Raw genomic sequence first — 22,879 nt, 5'->3', positions numbered from 1 at the left:
TTGAAAGACAACTTAGTAACCTACTTGGAAAAACACAACTACAGGGTACAGTGAACTGATAAGAGGAGCATCCGTTTGGAGTATTTCTTTTTTATTGTAATTTTCATAATTCCTACAGGGCTGACCTGTAACTTCCAAACCTGGTATTCCTTTTCAGGTAGGGCTACTTACAGCCCCTCAAACTCCAATAATAATATTGTTTTATAAAAAAAAAAAAAAAAAGAAAGAAAGAAAGAAAGAAAGAAGGAAAAAACACTTCCTATCTGTAATAGTATCTTTTATCTACTTTGATATTATTCATTTGGGTCTATTTCACTTCATAGCTCTGTGTCAGGGAATGGTGGAAAATGTTATGTTTGAGTACACTGTCATCCACAAACAAATTTAATAAGTGTCTATATAATCTGAAATCAGTCTAGAAATAGTTAAAAATGTATTTTTCAGTGAGACCCAAATGAGTACCTTCTAATATCTCCTTGACAAAACACACTCTTACATATAAATAGTAGCAATCTTTTACTATTAGAGAATATTCCAAGGAAATCACACCATATAAAATGGCATACACCATTGTTGTTCTCATTGTTGTTTCCCTACCACTCTGTACTCAAACACTATTGCCCCTCATGACAAAGTATTCTCATCTGCACTTCTACATCTAAAGAGATTTAGCTATTAAGGAGTACAACATTTTATGCAAGGTCATCAGATTGCAACAAAAAGGAAAAAGCATCTCAGAACTAATAATATTAATAATTTTTTTTTTCTTTTTACTGTTCAGATCAAAAACTATTTTCTTGCTTTGGAATTCAGCAAACTAAAAGTAGTCTGGAACATTCAGTTTTTCAAAAGCATTTAAATTGTTTGATCTACCTATCTTCTATCATCTCTTCCTCTTACATTAATTCTTTTTTGTTTTTGCCTTGAGGGTCTTTCCATACCCTGTTGGATCCAATCATGGAGGATGGTTGATCAAGGTATACCAGTCTCCACTAGCCAATAAAAGGGGAAGTACAGATGATCAGCCTTGTTCTCTCTCAATCCTCATCTTGAGTGGAGTTAGTGCTGGAGCCATCTCACCTTTTTGACAGTACACTAAAGACCATGTTCCTTCATCCAATGTCTTTCATCCCCAGAACTTCTCTGATTTCAAATGATTGGCTCTTAAGTTGAAAATCTTTTTAGATTTTGCCAGCTGTATCACGTTCCTCTAATCCTTGCTTAGCTGAGATAACACAGTCATTTCTCTTGGTTACAACCCAAGAATTATAACTATGTAGAGTGGTTGGTACTGCTAGCTCTCCACCAATGGTCTAGACTCTCTTCTGTAGAGTAAAGTTGCTTCTAGAAATTGACTGCTAGGCAGAGAAATGTAGTTCTCAGTCTTCTTACATATAGGTGGGGCCTGGAAAGTAGCACTTTCCAACTGAAGGAAGTAGATATTTATTAAGGGTCTTTGCCCCAGGTAGTAAACATTTATACTACATTTGTGCAAAGGTAAGAGTTAAGGAGCAAGTTTTCATTTTCTTTCTGCCCTTTTCCTGTCCACTGGTTAGATGTTGATGCCCACAGTGATATGTGAAGCTGATTTTAAAAATGTAGGAACTTTGCTACTTGAGCCACTGAATGACTATGTGCAGCAGAGTCCTCTTCACACTGATGTATGTGAGAAGCAAATTTTGTTGAACTATTTTTAATTGATTTTTTTATTATTTATAAGTATGCTAAAATTTGCAGGTAACATTAACTGAACTGTTTCGACATGAATAACTTTTTCTTAAAATATATAATCTTTATTATTCTTAAAGAACCTCAATCAATCTTGATGTTTTCAATTGGAAATTTGTATCTTTAAGCTTGATTTTTAAATAATTTCTGGAACCATTCAATCTATGGAACAAGATACAATCTTTTTTATTACACAAGAGTGGAGCTAATTTACTGTTACACAGTGTTATTATAAGGAGCTGAAGTTTACTTTTAAAGCCAAGAGAAGTTGCTGGAAAACATGCTAGAATTTGAACTTTAAATGAGTTTAGTGAGAACTTTTCAGAAACTATCCAAAAAGTTTTTGAAAAAATACTGACAATGACAAGAGCTAAAGTACTGTAAACAACATTTTTGTGTGTGCAATTATCAATGAATACTTCTTCAATATGCTAGAATATGTATAAGGTGAAGATAAATAACTCAGCAAAGTGCAGCAAAAGAACAGTTCTGTAAATCAAAGGAAAGAATACTGAAAAAGGAGAGTGTGGACATTCTAAACACCCATTAGAAATTTATTTGTAAAGAAGAAAAATATGGCTCTTTCAAGTAGTTGCCGTCATAATTAAGGTCCAACATAAAGGAGCAAAAAATTGGCTCTTTCAAGTAGTTACCATCATAATTAAGGTCCAACATAACTATGGTGGTGGCCCCAAATAAAAGTTAGACCTTCAGATGAGAATTTCCTTACTTTTATCCCATTTCCTGAAAGTCACAATGATCTTACAAAAACCTCATTGACTCTAGTTTTCAGGGTTAAGATGTCACAAAATATTGGCATCCTGTGAAGTGTTCTGTGATATAAAGGCAGAATGACAATTTTCTGACCCCAGTTGTCTTTCAGGAAGATCCACATTCATCCCTGTTTCTTTATCCCTGTACCACATGGGAGCCTGTTCAGGATCTTTGATGATATAGTTTCAACTGGAATTAAAAAGTTCTAATGGTGGAGGTGGTAGTTTTTAATTCCTAACACTGTGAAGTGGCTAGAACTATATCACAGGTTATTTCCTAGGAAAACTGGCTGCTACAGTTGCACAGCACCAAAGAAGGTACCTCAGCATGTGATGTAATCAAATTCACTCCTTCAAACCACAGGACATAATCATGAGCTTATAGCATGCCACTTCTATTTCACACGTCCAATTGACCTGAAATTGATCAATACTTGTGATATCCTGGAGATGGGCAGTCTGAATAGCATAAATAAAAGAGTCATTTGATGATAACCCTATTTCCTAAATCATAGGTTTTTTATTACCTTCCCTGAATAAATGTTCCTTTTTCTGTAAGTATAACAGAGGAAGAGATGCAAAGGCAACAGGAACTTGCTAAGCTGTTGAACTTCAAGGGATGCTTTTCAGAAAAAGAAATGATGACCTTTAGAAGGTTTCAATATCAATCTGATTGTCTGCTGGAGCAAGCTAATCAGCAGATGAGGCTCTTGTATTTAATCCAGACTCTAGATAGAACCATAGTACTAAAATTACATATATATAAATTTCTCTCTCTCTCTCTCTCTCTATATATATATATGTGTGTGTGTGTGTGTGTGTGTTTGTGTGTGTGTATATACACACATATATATATACATACATATACCCCTCTCCCACAGAAAGTAATTTTTAATGACAGAAAAGACATTCGAATTAATATTTTTACTAATTGAACTTCTCTGAAATAGCAATGCATGTGGAGTCAAGTGGTGTAAAATTTTTAATGTTGATATAGCTTCATCCAACTTCTAGCAATTTGTAACATTTTTAAATCAAAGAAAGGCTCACACAGGAGAGGCAGGTCATTGGCCAGCTTAGTCCTGCTGGGTGGACAGGCCTCCAAATAGTTTTCTTGTATATTTTTATTGTATTGTTGGCAGAAATCATGCCAACCCCACTTCCTCTTTTCCTTGATATGTTCAACTTTGCTCATCACCAAGGTGGCCAGTTTAATAAGAAAACAATTCAGTCTCTAAATCTTTAAAGGATATTTTCTAGGCAAATGATCGCAAATTTAACTTTGCAGGCTCAAACAAATTAGCAATCAGTGTAATGAGGCTCCCAGGCATCTTGGAGAACTTTCTGATGTTGTATATACGTCTTTGAGAAGAGAATATTTAATACCATACTATCTGCTAGACAAAAGCAGCTTCTGTTCAATAGCTGTCCATCTTGCTATACTCAGGGGAAGGCAGCATTTCTTTCTAAAAAATGAAGAGAATATCAATGGGGCTAATCTCTTCAAAGTGTGTAGAGCTCAAAGCAATTGCCTGCAGTTGCAAAGAGTCCCCACCCTCATTATCTCCACAAAAGAAAAATGACCAAAATGCAAAATACTGCCTGACTTTTGGGACAGAAATGCACTAAAGAAAGTTAAAATAAACATTCCCCAACTCACTTCTTAGCTTAACACTTTGAATTTTAATTTGCTTTCTTAGAATAAAAGAGTCAAATTATGAACATATTCTTTCTCAATACAAAATGAGGAGTTCAAGTAGCACAAAATTAAACTATATTGGTTAGCATCAAATACATGCGTTGATTTTTCATCTCAAATACTGTGATACTCCAAGGAATGATGACTTTTACAATATGATTATAAATACCCAAGTATTATCAAATTATAAGTTACATGATATAACAAATTATTTTCTGGGCATCTTATTTTATATGAGAATTTACTTAATGTTCTAACCTATAAAAGAAAGATTGGTGTTTCTGGAAATCACTAATAGAAGAAATTGGAACATATCATACAAAATCATGATGGCTTAATTTTGCAAATGAAATAAAATGTTTAATTCTACACTGAATTGTTGCATCCCACAGAAGAAATCCTCTGGTGAAGTAGATGCATTTGAAGTGAAAACAGTTGCTCAGGCTGTCTTGTCACAGCGTCCCATAATTGTGTTCTCCCACCAGTCCACACGTCCTTTGTAGTGTGGCTGGTACAGAGACCCTGGAGTCTGCCTGGGAAGCTTGCCTCCCTCTGCTCTAGACACCTTGCCCAACATCCCTCACTGCCTTTGTTCATTCTACTGCAATCACACAGTCACGCCTTCTCAACCTTACTCTAACTCAGGGTCTGTCTCCTCTGAGTCCCCTGCTTAGAATTTTCTCTGCTGAAACCTATGCATGATTTGCTTCTTCACTTCACACAGGTTGCTCTTTCCCAGAGGTTTTTCCTGTACATCCCATCTGAAATATCAACACCACAATCTTTCACTCTATTTTGGTCCATTTTTTGTCACTGTGACCAAAATACTTTGCAAGAAAAATTTAGAGGAGGAAAAGTTTATTTTGGTTTATGGTTTCAGAAGTTCAGTTCATGGTTGGCTAACTCCATAGCTCTGAGACTGAGAAGATGCAGAAGAACATCTTGGCAGAAGTGTGTGGTGGAAAGAAGCCTCTCAGGATATACAATTAGGAAGCAGAGGGGATGCTCTACTCTTCAGGGAAAAAATATAAACCCCAAAGGTTTGCCCCCAGGGAATGACTTCCCCCACCTACACCCTGTCTGCCTACAGATACCACCCAGTTAATCCATGTCAGTGGATTAACCCACTTATTAGGTTAAGATTCTCATAACCCAATCATTTTACCTCTGAACAATCTTGCATTGTCTCACACATGAACTTTTGGTACACACCTCGTTTCTAAACCATAACATGCTCTACACACTGAACATGGTTTTGTTTTTCCTGTACAGATTATGAATGCCTGTGTGTATGTGTCCGTTGTCTGTGCTTGTGTCCACACATAGGAGAGACAGAGAGATGGAGGGAGAGATAGAGGCAGATAGTTACTTTCCTGCTTCTCCTATTAGAATGTAAGCAATGAGGGCAGAGAATGTGCCTTGTTCACCATGTTTACATGGATTATCTCATTAATGCTCACAAAAACCATAACAGGTACTATTTTGTTATCCTCATTTTACAGAGGGGGAAATTTAGGCATAGAAAGATAAGAAACTTGCCCAAGGTTAGAAAGCTAATTAGTAATAGAATCTGAATTCAAAATCAGTCAGTGTCACTTCAAAGGCCATTTTTTCCTAGTTGCTATACTGCCTCTTTATATATAAAGCGAAAACAATTGAGTATATAATATTATATTATAAATACATATTATGTTGCAATTTTACACATAGTTTCATGAGGAATATATGAATTATTAGCTGATTAGTATGGTTTCATAGGATTTATTTTTCTTTTATATATTTTATATTGTTGTTCAAAATTGTCTGCAGTGGTTATTTAGAATAACAAAGAAATGCATTTGAAAAAAAAAAAAAAAACTAATTCCTCCTGTAGCTATGTAAAAGGAATTTGAATAGTGTGATTTGACAGTATCAGTGCGATATCCTTTTCTCTCCTCTCCAGTTTGGAACCACTTGAGGGATAGATACAGGATTTATAGGAATGGAGATCAAAATATCAGCAATAATGTGATCTAGCTGAATTAAAAGCATAACATGAATGTGCAGCCTTGCAAGCACCTAACACTTCTGAAAATGAATTAACCTGCCCACTCAGTTATTAGTAGAGTTGTAATAACTCAGACCTCTACTACTGGGGATGTCTGCTGGCAGCAATGGATGGAAAAACCTGTGTGACCAGAAGACAGGCTGTCCCTAGAGAAAGTCCACCAGTGGAAGGTACTCAGGGGCTGTGTTTGGTTCCTTCTGAACTTGTCAGTTAGTGGGACACTCCTTTCACAGAGGAAGGGAGGAAGAAGGGATAGCGATGGAGCTGAAAGGGGCTAGAAGTTCACTTAAAACTTTTTAACCCTGAGATAGTAGAGTGGAAATTCTCTTCCTTCCAGACATGAATGGAGGCTAGAGATATGAAGTATCAACCTATAAGGTATAAACTTTCACTTGGCTTCTGATGAGTCATGTTTATCTGCCTTTCTCCTTTCTTTCCAACATATTTTTGGAGATGAGTAGAGATTAAATTTGAATGTCAAGAATTATTACACAATCTAGCCAATCATAATGAGTTCAAAAGATTCCAACTTTTTATGGTTTCCTATCAACATTACTTATTTTCATGTTTTTTCCCCTTTTTTCACATATAGGAACATTTTTTATCTTATTTTCTTCATGTTGAAAAATATTGTGTATTTACTTGATGAAATTTAGATGCGAGGGAAACACTTCCCAGAAAATGCCTACACTCATTTTGCTGGATGTCATGACTTTAAGTGCACCTGTGTCAGTCAAGGCCCTGGCGGGAAACAAAAAGTGCATACTCAAATGGAGGCTTCAAAAAGACATATTAATGAAGGGAGCATTTACTGCGGGGACAAAAATGGAGGAATAATTGAGAAAATAAACACAAAAATTAGAAACAGAGGGAACTTAGTACTAAGCTTGAAGAGAACTAGAGAAGAAATGACCCAACTGGATTCTGGCTAATAACTGAAGCTTTGGAAGCTAGGTTGCCAATAGGGGCTGCAGCTATAGAGCAAGTAGTGTAGCCGCTACTATGAATGCACCAAGCCGGATGTGAGCGGATGGAGTAAATACTCCCACTGATTTCCTCCTGCCCTCTAGTCTCATGTCAGAGCCTGCTCCTGGCCATTTCTAAACATATGTCAAAGGGCAAGTCAGCTTCCTAGGGAGCAGAGGAAGGCCAAGGACATGGAATGGATGAGTGAATAGGGAGTACAACATCCATGTGTCAGTCTATCTAGACACTTTCTGTGAAATCATGTCCTAAACTCTCTTTTACCACTAAGTTTACTTTTACTACATCATCTCCCCTATTGTGCATGTGTCTTCTAGTGGACACCTGAAACTGGGGATAGTATCTAACCCCACATATGCTATGCTTTTTCCTATACAAACGTACTTAGGGAAAACGTTTAATTTATAAATTTGACATAGTAAGAAATTAACTACTAATAAAATAGAACAATCATACAAATATACTGTAATAACATTTACACGATATGGTTTCTTCTCTCGATTGGTAGCATACAAAAGGGTTCGACCTATTCCAGGCTAGATGGAGTAGGACGGCATGAGATTTCATCATGCTACTCAGAACAGGAGGCAATTTAAAATGTATTGCTCATTTCTGTAAATTTCTATTAATATATTTGAACAGTGGTTGATCAAGAATATCTGAAACTATGAAAAGTGAAACAGCAGATAAGGAGGAGGGGACTAATGTGTGTATTGTAAAATCTTTTCATTTCATTATATACATATTTATGCTATTTTAATGGTCACATGGTATTCTCTTAAATGGATTTGAGGTACTGCATTTGGATAAGTCTTATACTGAGACCTTTAATTTATTTTTGAATTATCTTCAGAGATTATCATGATTGATATTCAAAGATGCTCTTTTGAATTATTCTTGAAGATTATTTTATAATTATTAAGGAATAATACTCCATTTTATCATTGGGCATCTAAATGAGAATCTCTAATATCATCACATGAGAAAGTTAATTGACTTTGAATTGTAGCAAATATGATTTTGTTAAAACAAATTCTGCCATCACTACTAAAAACCGCAGAACAATGTATAAATCTGGTTGACTGGCACATGACAGGGTTATTAAGCACTAACATGAACAAATTTATCACATTATGATCAATTGGCCATCTCAAACTATAAAGTTAGGCCAATGTTTTCTTATAAGTAATAATATTTAACTGGGACTACAATTTTGGTGGTGGGGAACAGAGAAAAATTACAGGGTAGTTTGTGTCTAGGCAGAGGGAGAATGGAGGTGATAATTCTAGAAATATATGACCTTGTTCAACTGTCTCAAACAAACTAGATACCAATTTTGGCTTTATATAAAATATTTTAAAATAGAAGTCATTTTTGATCATGAAAAAAACTCACAAGACTAAGCATTAAAAAATATGCTGGTAGAATGATATGAAAATTTATGAGTAGTTATGAGCTATAACAATATAGTATATTGTTAAATTAAGAGCTCTTCCATGTTGAGATGAGATTTATAAGCACTGTTTTCCATTGCTTCAGAATTTCAGACTGCATAAACAAAATGCTCCAAAATTCCTACCGAATCCATAATTTTAAACAAAATAGAAATGCTTTTTTTCGTACAAGATTATGCAGGTGCAAAGATCTTGAAGGATAGTCTTAAAATAATTTAATCATGAAATATCTGTCAGGAAGACAATAGTAAAGTTAAGACCTTTAAATGTTAGCAATAGCAAAATCTCTAAGTTGGCATAGAGCTATTGATGGGGAAATTGTTTCTTGATGTGAGCCTGAAGAGTAGCAAATCCATGAACTATCTCCTTTTCAACAAACTCAGCAACTCATATAGCAGTACCATGTCAGCTTTTGGAAGAAGAAAGTGTTGCAGAGATAACATAGTTTATGTAATTGTCCCTTATCACAATCTTACCATTTGCTGTCTGAAGCATTTAGATTTTTATATTTTACACAGTTGAGTCTGTGACTTAGGTCACACCACGTTTTAGGACAATTCACTATGGTTTAATCATCCATAATTAACAGCAAACCAATCTAGTGGCTGACTTCGTCGAATATATTGGCTCTCTTTTAAATTACACATTATTCTCTTTTGACAAGATTTTAATTTCCCAGATCCCACCAAAGGTACAAGCATTTAAAAATTAAGATAATTTGTTATAACAATCTCTTTTAATAATAAAATGTGTAGACAATATTTGTGACATCTAAAAATGAATCAAATGTTATTGCAGAGTTTGGTGTTTTGTTCCCAGCTCTGCGCTTCTATGAAGACAACGTATTCCACATACAGAGGCCCTAAAATCTAGAATTAGAAGATATCTGGGGATGGACTGAGCCTAGGAAAGTTTATTAGGCCTAAATTATCCTGAAGCTCCCTTATAAGTGAACAAATTACAAATGTTCCTAGAAGGAAGATCACAGGTTTGTTTGATACTGCAAAAATATTGACTAAGGACACCTTCTTGTACCTTATGTCGAAGACCTAAAGGGCACCAACATAAAGTGAAGACAGGCAAATACAGGAGAATTTTTTGTGACCTAACATTGTGAAGGGTATTCTAAAGCAATACTCTGCTGCAAAAAATAAATGATGATAGAAAATAGTTATGATTTCATGAAGTCTTAAGATTTCAATTCAATAAGAGACACTATGGGTGAAATCATTAAATAGACAACTGTTTGAGAAAAAAAGCTAAAATATTTAAAACAACTATAAATACGTAGATTACTGCAAAATCAGCAACTCCGAAGACTCAAGAGATCCAGTAGCAAAACTAGGCAAAGGTAATTCACAGATGAGGAAGCCAGAAAAGACTGACAAATATGTAATAGAGATGCTGAACATCACTAGTGCTGAGGACGATGTAGAAGTACACAAAGCCCACTATATTGCCAGGGTTAGAAGAGCAAATGCTACCTGATTTTAACCTCCTCAAGCTGCATTCTCAAAATACCGTAGACTAGGTGGTTTCGGTAACAAGAGATTTATTTTACTTCATTTAGTAAAGAGGTTAGAAGTCCTAGATTAGGGTGCCAGCATTGTCAGGTCTGGACTGCGGAGAGCTACCTCTGGCTGTGTCCTCTCCCTGGCTTCCCTTGGCAAGCTTGGCAAGAGCTCCTGTAAAGCCACCAATTCATTTGGATCAGGACCCCACTCTTACGACCTCATAAATTTCTTGATTACCTTCTAAAAACCCTATCTCCATATATGGTCCAAATATAGAGGTTATGGTTTAAATATATGAATTTGGGCGAAGGGGGAAACAATTTAGTGACTGGCACTACCAAATATTGAGAATGAAATTTCTTGAACTATCAACTAGTACAGAAATAGTGAATGGGCAATGTGGTAGGATTTACTAATGTTGAAAGATGCTCACTCTAAAGCAGAGCAATCCCATCCCTGAATATATGCCAGGAGAAAGGCTCCCAGAAGCCCATCACTGGGATCCATGTGAGAATGTTTAGCACAGAACACCAGGAATAGCAGGGACTTAAGCATGTGTCACTAATGCAATGGATAAATAAGGTGTAAAGATGAATGGAATGTAGTACTCTATGAACATTGATGTGGCTGCATCATTGTAGTGTGCTGATTTTAAGTCCTTTGGATATAGGCCGAGGAGTGGGATAGCTGGGTCAAATGGTAGGTCCATTCCAAGTTTTCTAAGGAATCTCCACACTGCTTTCCAGAGTGGCTGCACTAATTTGCAACCCCACCAGCAATGTATGAGTGTACCTTTTTCCCCACATCCTCGCCAACACCTATTGTTGCTTGTGTTCTTGATAATCGCCATTCTAATTGGGGTGAGATGGAATCTTAGGGTAGCTTTGATTTGCATTTCTCTTATTACTAGAGATGTTGAACATTTTTTCATATATCTGTTGATTGCTTGTAGATCTTCTGTGAAGTGTCTATACATTTCCTTAGCCCATTTGTTGATTGGGTTATTTGTATTCTTGGTGTAAAGTTTTTTGAGTTATTTATAGATTCTGGAGATCAGTGCTATATCTGAAGTGTATGTGGCAAAGATTTTCCCCCACTCTGTAGTGCTCTCTCTTCACATCATTGATTGTTTCCCTTCCTGAGAAAAATCTTTTTAGTTTGAATCTATCTTGATTATTGATTCCTGCTTTTATTTCTTGTGCTTTGTGAGTCATGTTAAGGAGTCCTGTTTGGGAGTCATGCTCATAGCTGCTCAAATCACAGTAGCTAGATTGTGGAACCAATCTGGATTCCCTTCAATTGATGAATGGATAAAGAAACTGTGGTATATATACACAATGGAATATTACTCAGTCATAAAGAAGAATAAAATTATGGCATTTGCAGGTAAATGGATGCAGTTGAAGAATATTATGCTAAGTGAGATAAGCCAATCCCAAAAAACCAAAGGCTGAATGATCTCTCTGATAAATGGATGATGATACATAAGTGGGGGTGGGAGGGAGGCAAGAGTAGAGGAAGGATGGATTGTATAGAGGAAAAAAGAGAGGTGGGGAGGGGGGAAAACAACAGCATGAGACTAACATCATTACCCTATGTACATGTATGATTACACAAATGGTATGACTCTACTTTGGGTACAACCAGAGAAACAACAATTGTACCCCATTTGTGTGCAATGAATCAAAATAAATAAATTTTAAAATATAGTACTCATCAGTAGAGGGAATTGATGAACTTGATCATCAAATATTAATAGGATAAAACTTAAGAACATAATATAGAATGAAAAAATAATAAATTTAATGGAATTTACAGCAAAATACACTTTTTAGAAATCTTAAGTGATGTATACACAAAATAATTCTATGGATATATTCTTTGAGGACCCTAGGAAATCTAAGAAAACATACCAAAGACATTTGAAAACAGCCATAAAGATGACACATGGTAAATCTGATATTTATCTAACTCGTGTAGAGAAGTATAATTACTTCTGAGCTCTTTTTACCTAAATAAGAAGGAGGTAGAAGATGATGAATGAAGAGAAAGGAGCTAAGAGAGAGAAGTAAGTGAAAAGAAGTAGAATTAGAAGCAGCAGAAGCACCATTATTACAAATAGTTTGGGTAAAGATAAATGGCCCCTAATGCAGTATGGATATAGGAACGAATTAAATATTATGGAAGGCATACTGACTGAAGGGATAGCAGAAGGAAGCAGGCATACTCAAAAGTCAAACTGAGTACTGATTCGTAAATTAAATTAAGTCCATTATAACGTGAATGGTGATTATAACTACTTTATAGGACTTCCCCCCATCTTTTTCTCTACTCCTATATCCCTACAAGTACTCTTCTTTACAAACAACACTGGAATAACACATATAGCATATTACAAGCAAAAGAGTTTAATGTATGGTTTATAGAACTCCTTGGTATTATCTGCAAATTCATATTTTTGTTTCAATTTATCCTATAAACAGAGTCTTAGCGTCTCTTCATCACTGAATCCCAGAATTTGCTATAGTAAACAGCATATAGGAGGCTTACACTAAATATTCACCAATTGAAATAACTTAATTTCTATTATCATACCAACAAAAATGAGAGGGAATGATGAAATTCTTGGATAGAAGGCATATCTATTATTCTAAGATGTTTATCAAACTCATCATTTCAAAACATTTATAGAGCTTTGGTTTTATAATAATACACTATTTCATTTTTTTTTTTCCCTGTGGGTGGAAGAGTGCATAGTAGGGTATGTTATATGATGATACTGAGCAATTTTTATTTATGCTCTTCTTACATTACAAGTGAATAAAGATACTTCTGGGCTCAATCGGATTGAGGTAATCATATTTTAATATTGTTTGAAATTCAATTTTAGATAAATATAACTGCAGGTTATCACAAGTGCCAACTGTGCAGGCTCCATCTCCAAGAGTAGTGTGCTATTTGTTCTGGATTGATTTGCACATCTGTTGAACTGCAACTTCTCTTAAAGGATTATCCTATTAAAAACATCGGCATGGCAGATTAAAGATGATTATCTATTCAATTTTGTAAACACAGATTATTAAAAGGAAGACAAATTCTTAGACTTCTTGACTTTGGGCCATGCACTATGGGTGCACTGCAAATTTTAACTATTACTTTTTAACCCAATAACTAGTGCATGCTATTTGATTAAAATAACATATTCTTCTTACATTTTGAAAATGTGTACCCCTTAGAAAGATTCAAAAGTCTGATTCTGATTTTGTCTTATTTCTTTATATAAATGCATTTTCACTCATTAAGATATGTATAAAAAGGTCATTTGCCACATTTCAAATGACCTCTGCTAAAATATACACAAAATTTTCATTGTATCTACAAATTTAGCAGCATAGCTAATTATATGCATTGGGATTTTTTGTTTCCTATATGATATTAAGAAATGACTAGTTATACAACTCATTTATCATACCTGCTAGACAGATAAAAATATTTTCCAATTATTTTACTTAAACTTGTTGAAAAATAATTTGGCATTAGCACATTTATTGTTTACATGCATATAACTACCATAAATACCTTTGAAACAATCTTCTTAAATAAGGAGCACAATACATTTTCATGAAACTCGATGACATTAATTTAAGATTCATTGCTATTTAAGCATGTGCTAGATTTAAATTGTTTGTATGTAAATATGTACATAAACTTTGTAAAAAAAAAAAAAGAACTTCCAAGGAAATATTTTATTTATTTAAGGAAAGAATTACATGTGCCTTTTAATTATCTGTACCCATAATGTTATGATTATACTTTTATGCAGTGCAACTCTATCAAAATTATACTTATTTTAAAATACTGCAAAAATGGAGGAATTAACAAAAGTGTGACTTTGTATCATTCATGTAACTATGGCTGCAATAGGCCATTGCATCTGTATAATACTACAACTATTTTTAATTTTTAAATTTTATTCATTCTAATTAGTTGTACATGACAGTATAATGCATTTGTACATTTTGATAGATCATACATAAAAGGAGTGTAATCTCTCATGTTTCTGATTATACATATTACAGGATCACATCAGTCATGCAGTCATACATGTACATGAGGTAATAATGTCTGTTTCACTCTACTATCCTTCCTACCCCCATGCCCCTCCCCTCCCTTCACTCCCCTCTACCTAATCTAAAGTAACTCTATTCTTCCCTATCCCTACTCCCTTATTGTGAATTAGCACTCAAAAATCAGAGAAAACGTTTGGCCTTTGGTAATACTGCAACTTTTTAGGCAAATATTTTATTTTCTTCTCTGATTTAACCACAATTAGTAGTCTTATTATCTCATAGAATTCTATAGGAAGACTTTGATCTAACAATTAATTTATTAAAATGTTGGAATTTGTGAATTTTTGACCCAAATTCCTGTTGCTAGAGAGAATAAATATGTTTTGCTAGTATGTGAGAACAACAGTTTAGTCTTGCTGAACAATAGAACTGCCATTTAAATCTAAAGCTCAATTTTTCAATAATATTGATTTTTGTATCAAATTCTATTTCATTTTTGAACCAGTGAAAAGTGAAATATTTTACTTTTATTTTGATGTTTCACTTTTATGTTTTAAAAGGATCATTTCAGTGTTGGTATTATTATTTTCATCCCAGTATACCATGTTCTAATTATACTGAACATAGGAAACTGCAATAAAAATTGTCTAAAAGTTAGGCTGTAAACCTGATGAAGTCACTTAATCCAAACTTCTCATTTTATGTATGACAGAACTAAGGTCAAGGGAGGTTAGCTGTCCTGCTCAATTTCATATTACAAATCATAGACAAACAATAATTTTATTTTTTAGATCCTCCCCTTGTGCTTGACTCATGTCCTTTTCTGATTCATGGGATGTTTCTACAAATTCAATCCAGACCTAGAAAAAAAGATTTGTGGATCTTAGGGACCGTAAAGCATTAATCCTCAGGCTATGAGGACGATTCCAAGAGGGAGGCTGCAGGAATTGTGCAGTGATGTTATCTTTAGATTAAATATACAGTCTTTTGAACATATTTGAAAGGAAGAAGACTTGATATAAATTCAATTATATTTTGTAGAAGTCAGTTACCCTCATTTTCATTCATCCATCAAAAATTATGCAATTCAAATGCATTTCAGTTCTCAGAATTTATGATCCATTACTGGGGTGACAGTCTAAATACTTAATAATTCATATGGCATGGTCACCAACCAATCAGAATGAGCATTAGACTTATTGGAAGAGGCTCAATGGTCACCAACCAATCAGAATGTGCATTAGACTTGTTAGAAGAGACTCATGGCCATAACACTTTCTACTACTATGAGCTATCCAAGAACTAATGTATCATTGGTGAATAAGTCTAAGGTACCCCACTATTATTGGTGCATTATTTACCATACTTGCAGCAGGTAAATAGCTTCTAGCCAAGAGAATAGTAAGACAACAACAAAGAGAAAAAAACAGTTAATTTTACAGAAAGAAAATAAAACCAGTCCCTATGAATCACCAGTTTTTTTTTTTTTTCTTTATCATTCAGATTTTATAATAATTAAGCAAAATGCAATTTAGGCTTTAACAGAATTGCACAAGCATTTAAATGTATTAATGTGAATGTGTAACTAAAGCTCTCAAAACTCTTTAAAATGGGAGAAATGAAACCCAGCTCATAGTGCTGTGATGATCAAAAAAGCCTAGTTCCTAGAGCATAGCATACCTTGTTCCAGATATTAGTCATAGACCTGCATATCCAAAGGACTTCAGGACCTGATTTCCTTTGCTTTTTTTAGTATCAGAGGGACCCATATTTTACTTAAGAACAAAATTGACTTGTACACACCATAAGACCACTCAAACAGGGAACTGAAAAATGGGACTATAAAATAATAGCATTGGGTCACCTGGACACCTTTTCTCCCTCATGTTTTGTCCTGTCTTTTTGTGATGCAGTCCCAAGGAGTGGGACATGGCAGAATGGGCAGCTCCTCCTGAGTGTTAGAGATAAAAGAAGTGCTTACATTCTTCCTTTCTTATTTAAATTTCTAATTTTTAGTTTTAATCAGGCCATGCTTTAAATAAAAGACAAAATTTGAATGGCCCTGCAGGGGCTGACAGAATTCAGCTCTAATTACCTGGATGGGACTTTCTACTACTGTGTGGCACTGAAGTTCCAGCGCCCAGTAGGAGCATAAAGATACTTAGGATGCCTCCTGTACATAAGACACACAAGACACCTGGCAGACAACACCAGGGAGAGTCTCTGTTCCTTTTCTCTTTCCAGAGACAACTAATTGATAACTAATGTCAACAACAGAATTCTGTCTTAGCTTCGAGTAAAACATTTCCAAGAAATCATTAATGGGATTATTTCAATGTTCACAGAAAATATATTTTTCTCCTAACTAATGTAATAAGATAAAACACTCTAGTTACAATAAAAATCATAATATCAAGTTTATGTCTCTAAATTCAAACTTCTTGGCTCAGATTTTCAACTCCAGATTTGTTTAGGGAGGTGATTTTGAGAGGAGAGCATTCATGTCTCTGAATCTCTGTTTCCTTATTTCTAAAAAGTGAACAAGAATAACAATCTCATTGAGTTGTAGTGTGGATTAAACAGATTCATACATGAGCCAATTCATATGGTTCAAAAGATATTAATGAAGGGCCCAGCTCCAGAGGTGTGAGCTAAAGTTGCCTCACTGTGGGGCAACACCTATCTCAGCACTCTATCTTAGCAAATATTTCTCTGAAGAGCAAGACAGTAAGAATTTCAGGTTTTGCAGGTCACTCAGTCTGTGTTGCAATCTTAGACAATACATAAATGAATGGGTGAAGCTGTGTTCCAATAAAACTTTGTAGCTAAAAAGAGGCCAAGTTGGCCTATGGAAATAGTTTGCTGATTACTGCTCTACCTTCTGTCCTTTTGAACGGCAGGGTTTTCTAGCTCTGGATGATGGGAAGACAAATTATTTCTACATCTATGTAAACTCCCAGGATTGTTTTCCTCCAATACTCAAACTGTCATGTAACTGGTTCGTCTTTAGCTAGAAATTGGAGGGGACCCAAGTGCTTCAGGGATCTCTCCCTGCTCTCTCACCACTGTCCTGGCCTGCTTTGGTCTCCAAGGACCGCCCACTCAGGCTCCTCACATTATGTGCAAACTCACATTATGTGCCTCCCTGTGAGATCTACAAACTGTCTCCAGGCAGTAATCTTGAGCAGTCTTATGGCCTCCCTTGTTTACTGACCATCTCAAGATGATCATTGTTTGTTTTGTTTCCTCCCCCTCCCACCCACCCCACCCCCACCCCACTTTCTTTTTCCCAGTTCAAATATCATGAACTGAAATGTTTAGAAATCTCACCAAATATTCAGTTACAAAGTAGTGGAAAGAAAATCAAAACCAGGGCTCCTGACTTCTGAACGGGCACTCTCTTCCACTATACTTCACTGCTTCCATCAGAGGGATTAACCACAATCTGCCTTTTAAATAGAAAACAATGTATTTCAGCCTTCACTAATAGACGCTAATAAATCAAATTCAAACCAAAGATGCGGGGGGGGGGGGGGGGTGTAATTTCCTTTTGTTTTGAAAAATTGGGGCAGGGAGGTCTGATCCTTTTCATGTTTTTTCAATGGAGTCAGTATTTACCTTCCATTTTAGCATTTCTATTGTGGTTCAGTCTGTAGAGAATATTTAGGATTTTCTCCAAATGATGGGAAACTTGGCCCATTTTAATGATCTGATACTGATAAGCTTTCTCCTGGAAAGTCCCCATCTGGCTCCACTTTCAGCCTCTGCATTTTCTAGGGATGTGACTTCTTTACAAATGTACTAGGATTATCTTTTACAAAGGAGGAAAAAATATTGCTAACCCACATAAACACAGTGAAATGAGTGATGTGGAAAAGTTTATGTATAAATTCTCACAGTTCATTTTTATTACTTTCACTATGCGATTTCATTTAACATTTTCTGAAATAGCAATAAATTTTTGAATGGTAAAACATATGGCATTTTGAGTGTGCCAAGTGAGAGATATTATTTAGATAGTGTATATTCACCAGAATTTGTGGCTTTATACTACTGGGACGCTCTCTGTTTAATGAGAAAGAAACACTTATCTCTTTACAAACACAGTTATAAATATGTACTGATATATGTATACATCTATAAACACAGATTATCCGTATTTGTCACAAGTAATATATTTGCAAATAAAACATTACTTAATGCTATGCCACATGCAACTTCTCTTAAATGTGTGAGCTGCTGATATAGCGACAGAAAAACTCAACTCTAGATGGTGATTCATATCATATTATATGTAGCTTACTTCTTAGCTAACCAATTAATTTATACTTACTATTACATGAGAATGTGGTTGTGGCTGTTGTTTAATATTTATTCACTGGTACTGGTGTGGTCACTAGAAACCTCACACAGGGACACATAGCCTCAAGCATCTTGCACACTTACTTTTCTTATTCCTAAAATGAAAGAGACAACCCTCGGAGCTCTTCCACTCTAGGATAAAACATGGCAGGAGACTCTGCTAAGTGTTCTTTACTGTGATAAGGTAAGATAGAAGAAATAAGAAACAGGTAGGAAGGAGACATGCAGTAAGGGTAGGGAGATAAGATTTTAATGCAGAAGTTCCACATGCTTTTCCAGGTCTGTCATTCCCTAGGCCAGTCTCTCTTCTAGTCCTGTTACTGCCGAATTCCTGGGAGATCTATAAATCTATCTGTGCAGTATTAGTCAAACCCCCAGTAAAGATTAAGAGAGGTGGGGTATTTTGAACACTGTTTACAGACCAGATAATGATGACCACATCAGCTTAGGATCCAGAGGCTGGTCAGACTACCAGAAACCACCTTGAAATCACCAGACTGATATCATTCCTACATATTTTTCCATACCCACCTCTCACCAAGTTTCTTTTAAAAGAAAAGGTAGGAACCCAAAAGCTACCTTGAGATAGCCCACATTCTTCTTAAATGTGCATCTGTTTTCTGAAATAAATCTCTGTGCCTCTGATGGGCATGTGCTGAAATTCTTTTCCATCACATACACCTAGTTCGCCCTTCTCTCTGGGAACTCCTCAATCCGTTCTTTGGAGATACTCTTTCCCAGTGACTGTAAGATACCATCATCCATTCAAATCCACATTAAACACTGCACAATAATTATCTCCTCCATTATTTCTATGAGGAAAGTTAGTTCAGGAAGATTAAGTAATTTGCCTAAAGTCTGAAAGGTGCTGATTAAACCTAACAGTCTGAATTATGGTCTGTATTCTTTTTCTATATCTCTGGTTTCCAAATACTTGCTATTAGGAATATTAATTTTAAAACAGATAAAGTACAATTCAGTAGAACATATTCACTTTTATAAAGGTGAAATGAAAATATTTGCTTATGAGCTTAATAAATAATGAGGTAATTTTGATATACATAAAAATTTGAAATGAAAGATAATGGGCAACAATTTTAGCTTTTTATGGCCTTCATTTCTAATTTTTTTCTATATTGTTTTGGATTTGAAATGACAAGAAATCTTATGTTTATAAAAATTGGTCATTATATATGGAAACATTTTTTAAGTAGTAAACTTCATAATCTCAATATGCCCTTCAATTAAACTGATCCAGAGATATGAAACATGATTAGAAATTTTTATTTCTATGATGGTCACTTAGAATATCTAACAACTCCTTGTATGAATCATCTTAAGATGCTCTCCATAAATTCACATGTTACCAATATATAGAATGATGATAGTTACATATATGTTTTCAATGACTTTTACTGAGGTCCAAGAGCACAGCTGAGACTGTTGACCAGACCCTCCACTCACACTAGGAAGCTGTGACAAATAGTGCTCTGGGTGTAGATAAATACACAGTTTAATTCCATCAAAGAATTTTTACCAGGAGACATGGATGAACACAACCTGATTAATGTGAGCACTCAACAAAATGTTCGTTATTGTCAGCAGTGTCAATGTATTCTGGCATTTTGGACAATTATTATATCCAATAGGCTTGTACTGGCTTGCCACTGGGAATAAGTGAAAGTATGTTCACATGAATGCATATTTTGAATTTGCTAATTTCAGTTTGCTCTTACTTTCAGAATCCAGATAGTTTCACAATATAATTATCTTATACTTCTCTTTTAAATAATCCTTTCCTGAATAAATACCAAAAAAAACAAAAAAAGAGAGAGAGAGATGTAAGTGTCCCTATCCTTATTTCACTTGTGTTTGGCTCTGGGTTTGCAGTCTCCTTTATTCTCTCGAGATAGACATAATTTCTGGTGCTTTGTGACTTTCACCTCTCTGCTCATGCTCTCATTAGAGTTGTTTTTGCTCCCCTTAGTTTCACCCACTTTTGATACATTTCAATCTTTTTAAATGAAGAGTCATTGAGGACTACTGTACAGAAGCACAGATTTCTCATTATTCAATGAGAAAAGCCTTATGACACTAATTTCTCAAGCACATAGAATTAAAACTAATTATCGTATGTTCCTTGAAGAAGCGGTCAAAGGGATGAGAAGGTCAGGTTGAAATTATCCTCCCTCAGACCAACAAAGCATTTTCATTAGCAAAGTCTCTAGTTTACACTCTTTGTCTTTTGTTTCTCATTGTTCCACCCTTGATCTTCCCCACTTTCCTTAATATTATCATATTACCAGGAATGCAGCAGTCATGGAGAGGAAAAATACTCCTATTGTACCAAGAATTTTAACATCGTATGACAGAAGATAGATACTGATATTTCTTTAAAAATCATGTTTGCCCGACTATATAAAGAACTTTCCAAGTGAATAGCGAGGTCAGTAAAAAGTAAGTGGCTGCATATTTAATAATGACAATAAAATATACAGTTATTTTAGTTGCAAAGTATCTCAAAACAACTTTTAACTTTTATTATTAGAAAGTTCAACCAAAGGTTTTAAAATTTTGGAGTTCAAATTCAAAGGTATGAATAGTTAAATGCTTGCTCAAGATAATAAGAAAGGATTTAGGGATGTGAGATGCTTATGAGAACCAAATTAAATTTAGAGCTATGATGTTGGTGTAGATTTCCATGTCCAAAACTATAAATTAAATATTAATAAGCTTTCACAGGGTAAAATAAAATCATTATAGTTAGGATCTTTTATTTTGTACAGTGTTTTATTTTTGAATTCTGGCAAACCATAAATATCCTAATGTCAGGAACATTTCTAAAACATTTTTAAAGGAGCACTGTTAGTAGCTTTTGTCATTGTGACCAACATTCTGAACAAGAACAACTTTGAAAAGGAAAAATTTATTTTGACTCATGGTTTCAGAAGTTCAGTCCATGGTCAGCTAACTGCATCGCTCTGGGCCTAAAGTGAAACAGAACATTAAGCAGAAGGGTGTGGTAGAGGAAGGTCATCTGCTCAAGGCAGACAAGAAGCAGAGAGAAGTCAGTGGGATAAGATAAGCCCCAACCCCCAGACCTACTTCTTCCAGCCATGCCCAGTTACCACTCAGTATAATAGTCCTTTTTAATTATTAATTCATCAAATGTATTAATTCACTGATTAGGTTATAGATCTCAAAATCTTATTATTTTAGCCATTAACATTTCTGCATTGTCTGTCGCAGAAGTTTATTGCAAGTAGGACACTTTACATCCAAACATAACAGGAGACATTTTTTCTTAGGATGGTATATACCAATTTATAATGGGAACACAGCTTCCATTTTAATAAAAAAAAAAAAAACTTACCATTTTCTAAATTTCAGAGGTGTGAAGACAGTATCATGAAACTAGACCAAGAAACACACAGCAGTTATCTTATAGCTAAAATTACTCCTGGTATCTTTATACTTTCTGAACTACAGGACTAATATGGAATATAAAAATAAAATTATTTCCTTCATATATATTGTTTTTTGACTCTTCCAAAATTGAAGGTTTTCCCATCTCTACAACTTTGATCTACCATGAATAACTCTCAAAGAATTTCAAAAATTCACAAACTTAAAAAAGTTAAAACTTGTATCACACTAGCAAATGAAAGATAATCTTTATTTAGCAAAGATTTTTGTTAAAGATATAGATGCAACTGTTTTTTTAATCTTCTAAATGGACATTGGAATCACTGTGTTAGCAGAAGTTGCTATACTAGCTCATCATCGGCAAGGATAAAATGTTTTATCTGATTGATAATGTCTATATCAGTGCAGAAAAAATGTTTTCACACATATAAATAATGTTACAGAATACAAAGCACATAACTGCAATAATCAGATGAATATATTTTTCAAATTAATTATAAAATCTGTACAACATGCGGCAATTTATTAAATTTTATGACTAAAATATTCCTTAAAAATGTTTCAAGTTTATTTATACCAAACTTTTGTTCTTCTGTCTTCTCAGTTACTTTGCTTCAGAAAACCCCATTTGCTTACCTTGAATGGTGATTCTACAGGATGTGGGTTCTAAGGTCCTATGTGACACAGCTATCAGACCTGTGTCATCTAAATTAATACACATGTACTTCCCATACTCTTTCTTTCTTTAAATATATGATTAATATAATTCTTCTATGATATAATATTTGATATGTAACATGGATAACATATAATACATTGTAA

The 22,879-nt window shown here is 34.7% G+C and overlaps 1 protein-coding gene and 1 long non-coding RNA gene across 7 annotated transcripts in view; one reads left to right on the top strand and one right to left on the bottom strand.

Annotated features, from left to right (window-relative positions):
• Window positions 1–22,879, bottom strand: part of SPAG16 (sperm associated antigen 16) — a 1,132,889-nt gene that overhangs the window by 255,175 nt on the left and 854,835 nt on the right. Inside the window, exon 16 of one of the 5 annotated variants that reach the window (XM_079132514.1) lies at window positions 18,716–21,618. The exons of the other annotated variants lie outside the window; for them this stretch is intronic. Coding sequence (XP_078988640.1) covers window positions 21,599–21,618 — 20 coding nt within the window. The 3' untranslated portion in view covers window positions 18,716–21,598. Of the gene's footprint in view, window positions 1–18,715; window positions 21,619–22,879 lie in introns of those variants that run through there. 5 annotated transcript variants of the gene reach the window in all.
• Window positions 1–22,879, top strand: part of LOC306656931 — a 270,014-nt gene that overhangs the window by 63,745 nt on the left and 183,390 nt on the right. The gene's annotated exons all lie outside the window — the stretch shown is intronic.

The sequence above is a fragment of the Sciurus vulgaris genome, assembly GCF_902686455.1.
Source record: "Sciurus vulgaris genome assembly, chromosome: 3".
In the NCBI taxonomy this organism is placed as follows: domain Eukaryota; kingdom Metazoa; phylum Chordata; class Mammalia; order Rodentia; family Sciuridae; genus Sciurus; species Sciurus vulgaris.
The sequence above is the reverse complement of the archived record's forward strand: the minus strand, read 5'-3'. Positions and strand labels throughout refer to the sequence as shown.